The sequence below is a fragment of the Pseudonaja textilis genome, chromosome Z, assembly GCF_049901715.1.
Source record: "Pseudonaja textilis isolate UNSWEBS1 chromosome Z, rPseTex1.2, whole genome shotgun sequence".
Lineage (NCBI taxonomy): Eukaryota > Metazoa > Chordata > Lepidosauria > Squamata > Elapidae > Pseudonaja > Pseudonaja textilis.
In genome coordinates, this window is record NC_142008.1 from 1,237,674 (window position 1) to 1,246,565 (window position 8,892).

General features: G+C 49.4%; 1 protein-coding gene across 2 annotated transcripts in view; it reads right to left on the reverse strand.

Annotated features, from left to right (window-relative positions):
* Positions 1–1,629: 1,629 nt before the first annotated feature.
* Positions 1,630–8,892, reverse strand: part of LOC148123886 (lutzicidin-like) — a 7,730-nt gene continuing 467 nt past the window's right edge. Inside the window, exons 1-4 of one of the 2 annotated variants that reach the window (XM_087916297.1) lie at positions 6,659–7,218; positions 5,885–5,992; positions 5,339–5,506; positions 1,630–2,142 (exon numbers count right to left, since the gene is read on the reverse strand). In XM_087916297.1, the coding sequence (XP_087772423.1) occupies positions 2,029–2,142; positions 5,339–5,506; positions 5,885–5,992; positions 6,659–7,144 (876 nt within the window). In that variant the 5' untranslated portion in view covers positions 7,145–7,218 and the 3' untranslated portion in view covers positions 1,630–2,028. Of the gene's footprint in view, positions 2,143–5,338; positions 5,507–5,884; positions 5,993–6,658; positions 7,219–8,892 lie in introns of those variants that run through there. The other variant, XM_087916298.1, reaches the window with a different exon arrangement.

Consider the following 8,892-nt stretch of genomic DNA (forward strand, 5'->3'; position numbering starts at 1 on the left):
ATGTCCCGCGCAGGGACCCTTGGAAAGGAGTCGTGTTTTTCAAGTTACGAAAGGGAGGAAGTCTTAAGTAGCACGAGAGAGAAAAATATATGCCACTTTAGGGTAGAACGGTGCTGGCCTAAAAACCAGGAGATGGTGAGTTCTAGTCACGAATTTGACATGAAAGCCAACTGGGTGACTTTGGGCCAATCACCAGGAGACGGGGAGTTCTAGACCCGCCTTAGGCACAAAAGCCAGCTGGGTGACTTTGGGCCAATCACCAGGAGACAGGGAGTTCTAGTCCCGCCTTAGGCACGAAAGCCAGCTGGGTGACTTTGGGCCAATCATCAGGAGATGGTGAGTTCTAGTCCCGCCTTAGGCATGACAGCCAGCTGGGTGACTTTGGGCCAATCATCAGGAGACAGGGAGTTCTAGTCCTGCCTTAGGCACAAAAGCCAACTGGGTGACTTTGGGCCAATCATCAGGAGACTGGGAGTTCTAGTCCTGCCTTAGGCACAAAAGGTAACTGGGAGACTTTGGGCCAATCACCAGGAGCCGGGGAGTTCTAGTCCCACCTTAGGCACAGAAGCCGGTTGGGTGACTTGGCTCAATCACCAGGAGACGTTGAGTTCCACCTAGTTCCACCTTGGGCACGAAAGTTAACTGAAAGCTCTTTTGGGCTATCCTCAACCTCCCTCCCAAGGATGTAGTCATGGAGGAAATAGGAAGAGAAAAAAATATTAGCTATATTTGCTGCCTTGTGTTATTTCCAAAAACAATAAAGGCAGGTTAAATAACATGTACAAAAGTGAGGTCCCGAGTTGAGTGCTACTGTATTATTGTGGCTGTTGTTGTCCTTGGTATGCCTTGTGATGATTGTTAGTTTGATAAAGTTTTAAACTGGAAGCTTGCCCAGAGTCCCTGTTGCAAAACAGGTGCCTGCATTAACAGGTGGCTGCATTAAAGGATTAAAGCGAACAAACAGAAGGAGAAACTCCATCAAGGCGTTGGCTAAGATTCAACAGTGGCTTGATGGAACCGTAATCAGAAAACAAATCAGTGAATCATTTGGTTAGAGGAGATTCGGAAAACCACCAGTGAGAAGCTACGGACAGTACCTCCTTGTTCCTGGCCTCATGTTTGCTTAAAGAACTGGGAAATTTTCAGGAGTTCTGGATTCACAGATTAAGAAATTAAAACAGTTGTCTTCCTCTTATTTAATTTATCAAGAGAGCTCACTTGGGAAAAAAGGGGAAAAGCTCTGCAAAACATTTAAGCAGAAAAAAGCAGAAAAGGGAAGAAGAAAAGAGAGGAATATTGCAGGTAGTCCTTGACTTACAACTTCAACTGAGCCCAACGTTTCTCTTCCTAAACCAAATCATTGTTAAGTCAGCTTTGCCCCACTTTACGACCTTTGTTAAGTGAATCACTGTGGTTGTTCAGTTAGTCACATGGTTGTTAAGCGAATCTGGCTTCCCCCACTGACTTCGCTGGTCAGGAAATCGCCAAAGGGGATCACTGACCCACCCCCAGGACACTGCGACCGGCATAAATATGAGTCAGCCGCCAAGCGTCTGAATTTTGATCACGTGACCTTGGGAAGGCTACAACGGTTGTAAGAGTGAAAACTGGTCCTTTTTTTCAACAGCGTTGTAACTTTGAGTGGATCGTTGTAAGTTGAGCCAATCGATACATGTGACTGCAGGAGATGCGCAAATGTGAAAAGAGGATCATAAATCACATTTTTTTTCGGGCCAACGTAACTTGGAACGGTCACTAAATGAATGGCCGTAAGTCAAGGACTACCTCCTGGGTTTGGGTTCTCCGAGATCGCCTCAGGGTTATGATTTTGTGGGTCGATCAATTGCGCTGCAAAAACGCAGGGAAAACGTACAACCAAGCCAGGGAAATTCTGATTTAATCATCCAGCCGGACCGAATTGGGTCAGTTCTTCAGCGTAGTTTTAAGAAGAGGAAAAAGGGAGAATCCTTATCTTGTCCCATCGGAAGTTCTTCTGGGGTGGGGGCCCTTCTGGATCCCCATCCGTTACTACCAGCGGAAATGGGAAGCGAAGGCCTCTTTGGTTTTCTTGATAACTTTCTTAATGCCTGTCTTGATCTTCTTGAAAAAATTCTTGAATCTCTTGACCCGCCTGGGATGACCCTAGAGAGGAAGAGAAGGACCATGTACGTCAGGGTTAGGGGTGGGATACTACTGGTTCGGACCGGTTCTATGGAACCGGTTGTTACGGTTCTACGCAGTTCAGAGAACCAGCAAATCGTGCCCCTGGCTGGCCCCTCCCCCGCTTCCCTGTCTACTCACTCCTTAACTGGCATGCGCATCACCCAACTTGCTTGCATTTGGTAAGTTACTATTTTTCCTTTTCTCTCCCCCTGACCATCAGCTGTTCTGCTATGCTGGGAGCTTTAATTAACTGGAAAGCAGGAAATCGTTGGATTTCTTGCTTTCTAGCTAATCTAAAAGCAGAGCTGAACTTTCCTGAGGACTGAAGCTTCTATTTTTCAGTGCAGACTCGGGCAGCAGATTGCAGAAAGGTAGATTTCTGAGTGAATCTGTGATTCTGAGAGCAACTCAATCTGCCTGCCTGCTTTGCCTGATTCTGGGTAAAAGTTGCTCTTTTTAAAATATAAAATTCTATATTTACATAAATACTTATAATATTTACATACGAGCCACGCCCAGACAGTCACATGGCCACCAAGCTACACCCACATATTAGGCCATGCCCACAGAACAGGTTGTTAAGAAAGTTTAATCCCACTCTTTGTCAGAGGTCCCCAAACTTGTGCAGCTTTAAGACTTGTGGACTTCAACTCCCAGAATTCTCCAGCCTGTTGGCTGGAGAATTCTGGGAGTTGTAGTCCACAAGTCTTAAAGTTGCCAAGTTTGGAGACCTCTGCTGTATGTGGTCAGGGCTTGGTCCCCAACACGTAGCCTGTGGGCCGTCCATCCCTTTTCTGTTTCGGCTTCCTGGCTCAATATTTTATTTTGCCTTATTCCCAACTCTGCTTCCTCTGCTATATTATATCTAGATTTTAGAATCAAATTCTTTCTCCTTTTCTTTTCTACTCTTTGCGGCCTAAATGGGTCGTGAACAGGATTACAAATGGTCTAGAACTCCCCGCCTCCTGGTGGTTGGCCCAAAAACACCCAGCCGGCTTTTGTGCTAGTTGGGACTAGAACTCACCGTCTCCTGGTGATTGGCCCAAATTTACCCAACTGGCTTTCATACCTAAGTCAGAACTAGAACTCACCGTCTCCTGGTGACTCCCCCAAGCTCACCAGCCACCGTTTGTGCTCAGGTGGGAATTCCGTCTTCTGGCGATTGGCCCAAAGTCACCCAGGTGGCTTTCAAGTCTTTGGCAGGACTGGACGTGAAGCTGAAAGGTTAAACTTTTGAGCTAAACTCGCACCCATCACCTCCCACGCTCCAGAAGTGGGCAGAATCTCCTCCCTGCAGCCCGCTACCCTTGTCGGCAGCGCCATGTTTAACCTGCGTTTCTCACATCACGACTGTAACAAACGTGCCTTGGGTTTTAAATTTTTAAAATAGCGTGCAGGGCAGAGGAGGGGGCTGCGGAAAGGAGGCTCTGCCCCTTTCTGAGGCACAGGAGATGATGGGTGCGAGTTTAGCTCAAAAGTGTAACCTTTCCGCTTCGGAAACTGAAAGGGGGAAATACTTTTGTGCGGCCTTGCAAAGCCAAACCTGCCGTTCTCCTCTCACCCCATCCCTGCAGCACCTGGGATCGGGAGGTTGTCCTCCGTGACCTTCTCCCGGCCCCCTGGAGAAGACCTCCCCCTCCAAAAGTCTGAAGCCTCAAAACGGAGAGAAACAGACCAGCCCTGCGGAGCAGGAAAAGAAATCCCTACGGCTTTCTAGAAATGATTCCAGGGGGTCTCAACAGCGGACAAGCTTCAGATTGTTAGAAATAAGAAAATTCAAAAATAAAATGTAGATGACGAGAATAGTATGTTATAGCATTAGGTAGACAGTTGCTCTATAGACATCCTCCTGTATCAAGGACAACAGGAGAAGAGATAAACCATTGCCCTAACTTTCTTTAATCAACTGAAGCTAGATTTTGTCTTTCAAAGCATCTGCTTAAGTTTACCAGACTTTTACTTTGCCCAGGTGAATACGTTAGAGGTGCATGTTGTTAGAAAGAAGTGCTGAATGTAACATTCATATGTAATAAGTGTGGTGTTAGGAATAGATATTTCTTTGTTCTCGGACCGTTAGAAAGAAGGAACAGGCTGAAGGAACATTGTTTAATGCCAAGTAAGATAAGATGTGATGGGAGGTCATTGGGAGGTATCAAAGGAGATGAAGTGGTCTCCATAAAACGTCCTGGATTAACCATGCTCGGTCACTGGGTCGATGTAGGAGGGGCGGGGGGGGGTGCGTCGGGATAGAAGAACTATAAAATGTAATGTATTGAAATCTTAAGGTGTGGTTCTTGGCTCAAACTTCATGTTGAAGTCAGCTGAGATTGCCCGCTCTTTGCAAACAGCTTAACAAAATAAAATCTCTGTGTTTTCACCGATCCAAGTTGTTGTCATTCACTTCCAACAAGATGGAACCAACGCTTGGGAGATACCATATAAGTGGTCTCCTCTCCTTTGAAAATGGCTCAACTCTCCTTATAGGTTTAGAGCTCATCAGAGCAAAGTCCTATCCATCAAACCACCTTCTTACCTCCTTTTCCTTATCCTCCCTTCTCCTCCTCTTCTTTCTCTTTCTCTTCCTTCTCCTTTTTCTTCTTGTCCTTCTCCTCCTCCTCTTCTTTTTCCTCTCCTCCTCCTCCCCTTCTTCCTCCCCTTCCTCCTCCTCCAACCCACTCCCTTCTAGCACTGATAATATTCCCTATTTGGCTCATGAAACGTCTGCAAGGAAACCATTCAGCTCAGAGAGCACCAAGGACTCCACCATAGTCATCGTTCTCCTCCTCCTCCTCCTCCTCCTCCTCCTCCTCTTCCCTCTTCTGCTCCTCCTCTCCTCAATTCCCACTCCCTTCTAGCACTGATGACATTCACTAGTTGGGTCATGAAATGTCTGCAAGAAAACTACCCAGCTCAGAGAGCACCAAGGATCTGACCATTCAGTTCTGAGCTACAAATTCCTATTTTTCCACCCTGTCTCAACCCTGGACAGGTTGCTGGTTCAGGAGGAGCCAAACCTTGGGAGGTGCCATTGAGGTGGAATCTCCTATCTAAAAGATGCGGCCAATGTAGGGCCTCAACTGAGACACGGGGTCTCCTTTGCCTTGCCAAAGGTTCAACCCCCTTCTAGGTTTTGAGCTCATGGCAGGAGGCCCCGTGGATCACACGGAGTTCTTACCTTCTCCTCCTCCTCCTCCTTCTCCTCTGCTTCCTTCCCTTCTTCCTTCTCCTCCTCCTCCTCTTCTGCTCTCTCCTCCTTCTCCAGTCCAGCCACAGTGACACAGATGATTACAACCACCGGGGGTCTCTCCTCAAAGAAGTAGTAGCCTCTGCATTGCCTGACCACCTGGGTAGAGGAAAGAAAACATGGAAGGAATCAAGCCATCTCCCAAAATTCGTTCCACAGATGCCACCGCCTGCTTTGCCATGGAGAAATCTTGGATCAGCCCCTGTGGTTGCTTCAACCACGTCCTTCATTAGGCAAGATCTACCTCAATCTCCATGGATCGGGGTCGCTTCTCTTTCCACGGCATTGGGCCTAAGTATTGAGTTGTAGAACGGAGAAGACACCCAAGACAAAGATAGACGAGAAAGAGGCAGCCTCAGATATGCTTTTTCTTCAACCCAGCAAGGATGGGATCCATTTTCATCTCTGCCCAGAAGATCCTACAGATGTCCCACGCCCTCAAAACATTGCCGGTCCAGGTTGGCATCCATCACTCACCCCGTCTTCTCGGAAGTCACATTCGTCCAAGGAACATACGTCTTCCACCGGACACACTGTCTCCTTCATGGTGAAGTTCAGCACCTGGTTGCTTTCAGAACTGGGATCCTGAAACAAGACACAGTCCAGGAGGGACTTAATCTGGAGGCCACCTGACCTTCCTCCCACGTTACTTCGGAACTACGTTGAATGACTCTAGACGGAGCCACCAGAATGTGGCTACAGAGCAGGTTTTGGATCCCGTGCCCATCATCCTGAATGACCATGGATGAAGGCTCTTCAAGACCTCCATGCTTGGAGAACAAGATGGATGGATCCCCCGCTTTTCCGACTAACTTACTGGCGGTCTCGGAACTGCCGCTCATCAGGGACGGACCTTCTCTACAAAACAAGCCCACGGTGGACCTCAACGGAGGAGTCCCTACCCGATCAGACTCACCAAGGGCCTCCAGAAGCCATTATACACTGTCTTCCCCTGCTTTGCTATCGTAGGTGGCCGCGGCAAGGCCCACAGCCTCGTCATGGGTCAATGGTTTGTGTGGAAGTGAGGAGGTCCCACCGATGGAAAGAGCCCCCAACCACCCGGTCAACATCTTCCAGAAACAGCCTCCCATCCTTGGTTCTTCTGCCATGGAGGCCTACAGCCGATGGGCGGTCCTCCCTTTTTCGGTTACTTCTCCAGACCCCTCCCCACAAGGGATGGGTCTCCCCTTTCAAAGGCTCTAAGCGGGATGGGATCAAGTCCAGGATGGACCTGAGCAAGGGAGAACCTACCCACTCCGGCTGAGGAACAGCCTCCAGGAGACGGAAGCGGGAGTCTTCCCCGGCTTTGCTATTGTAGATGGACACTCCAAGCTCCACGGCCTTGTCGTAAGTCAGCGGTTTGTGTGGAAGTGAGGAGGTCCCACCGAGGGAAAGAGCCCCAATCACCAGCAAGGCCTTCCAAACGTTCCCTTCCATCCTTGGTTCTTCGACTAAGGAGGGCCACGGCCGATGTGGTCCTCGGGAACCAGGCTGTCTCCTTTTATGCCCCGATAGGCAAGTTGTCCACTCGCTGGTGGATGGCCAGGGGGTTTCCACACTGAATTTTCGAAGGTCCTTCCGGCACAATTTGACACTTTGGCAAGAGGTGGAGACGGAGACAAAGCAGGGCCAATCAAAAACCGTTTTGTTCAGATGGGAAACTGGAGGACAAAGAAACAGGTGTTGCACCTGGCAGGCCCACGGAAAGTGGTTGGTGTAGATTACGGTCCCCTCCATTTTTCTTTTCCATTCACGAGGGTTGCGGGTGGATGCCAAGGTGTAACCTCAGAGTAGGAGACCATAAATAATCTTGCGCAGTTAGAATTGCGAAGTGTCGAATAGCAGCCCAGAGAAAAAACTGTGTCCCCCAAACAATGATATCAATGAGGCACTTTGGTGGAGGTGCAGGACGAAAAACCAGGTGATGGTGAGTTCTAGTCCCGCCTTAGGCATGAAAGCCCTCTGAGTTACTATGGGCCCATCACCAGGAGACGGTGATTTCTAGTTTCACATTTGGCATGAAAATTGGCTGGGTGACTTTAAGGTGACCCCAGGAGACAGTGAGTTCTAGTCTCACCTTTGGCATGAGAACAAGATGGGTGACTGGGCCAATCCCCAGGAGACAGGGAGTTCTAGTCTCACCTTTGGCATGAGAACAAGATGGGTGACTGGGCCAATCCCCAGGAGACAGCGAGTTCTAGTCTCACTTTAGGCATGAAAACAAGATGGGTGACTGGGCCAATCCCCAGGAGACAGGGAGTTCTAGTCTCACCTTTGGCATGAGAACAAGATGGGTGACTGGGCCAATCCCCAGGAGACAGGAGTTCTAGTCTCACCTTTGGCATGAGAACAAGATGGGTGACTGGGCCAATCCCCAGGAGACAGTGAGTTCTAGTCTCACCTTTGGCATGAGAACAAGATGGGTGACTGGGCCAATCCCCAGGAGACAGGGAGTTCTAGTCTCACTTTAGGCATGAGAACAAGATGGGTGACTGGGCCAATCCCCAGGAGACAGCGAGTTCTAGTCTCACCTTTGGCATGAGAACAAGATGGGTGACTGGGCCAATCCCGGAGACAGGAGACAGTGAGTTCTAGTCTCACCTTTGGCATGAGAACAAGATGGGTGACTGGGCCAATCCCCAGGAGACAGTGAGTTCTAGTCTCACCTTTGGCATGAGAACAAGATGGGTGACTGGGCCAATCCCCAGGAGACACGGAGTTCTAGTCTCACCTTTGGCATGAGAACAAGATGGGTGACTGGGCCAATCCCCAGGAGACAGTGAGTTCTAGTCTCACCTTTGGCATGAGAACAAGATGGGTGACTGGGCCAATCCCCAGGAGACAGTGAGTTCTAGTCTCACCTTTGGCATGAGAACAAGATGGGTGACTGGGCCAATCCCCAGGAGACAGGGAGTTCTAGTCTCACCTTTGGCATGAGAACAAGATGGGTGACTGGGCCAATCCCAGGAGACAGGAGTTCTAGTCTCACTTTGGCATGAGAACAAGATGGGTGACTGGGCCAATCCCCAGGAGACAGGGAGTTCTAGTCTCACCTTTGGATGAGAACAAGATGGGTGACTGGGCCAATCCCCAGGAGACAGGGAGTTCTAGTCTCACCTTTGGCGTGAGAACAAGATGGGTGACTGGGCCAATCCCCAGGAGACAGGGAGTTCTAGTCTCACCTTTGGCGTGAGAACAAGATGGGTGACTGGGCCAATCCCCAGGAGACAGGGAGTTCTAGTCTCACCTTTGGCATGAGAACAAGATGGGTGACTGGGCCAATCCCCAGGAGACAGGAGTTCTAGTCTCACCTTTGGCATGAGAACAAGATGGGTGACTGGGCCAATCCCCAGGAGACAGGAGTTCTAGTCTCACCTTTGGCATGAGAACAAGATGGGTGACTGGGCCAATCCCCAGGAGACAGGGAGTTCTAGTCTCACCTTTGGCATGAGAACAAGATGGGTGACTGGGCCAATCCCCAGGAG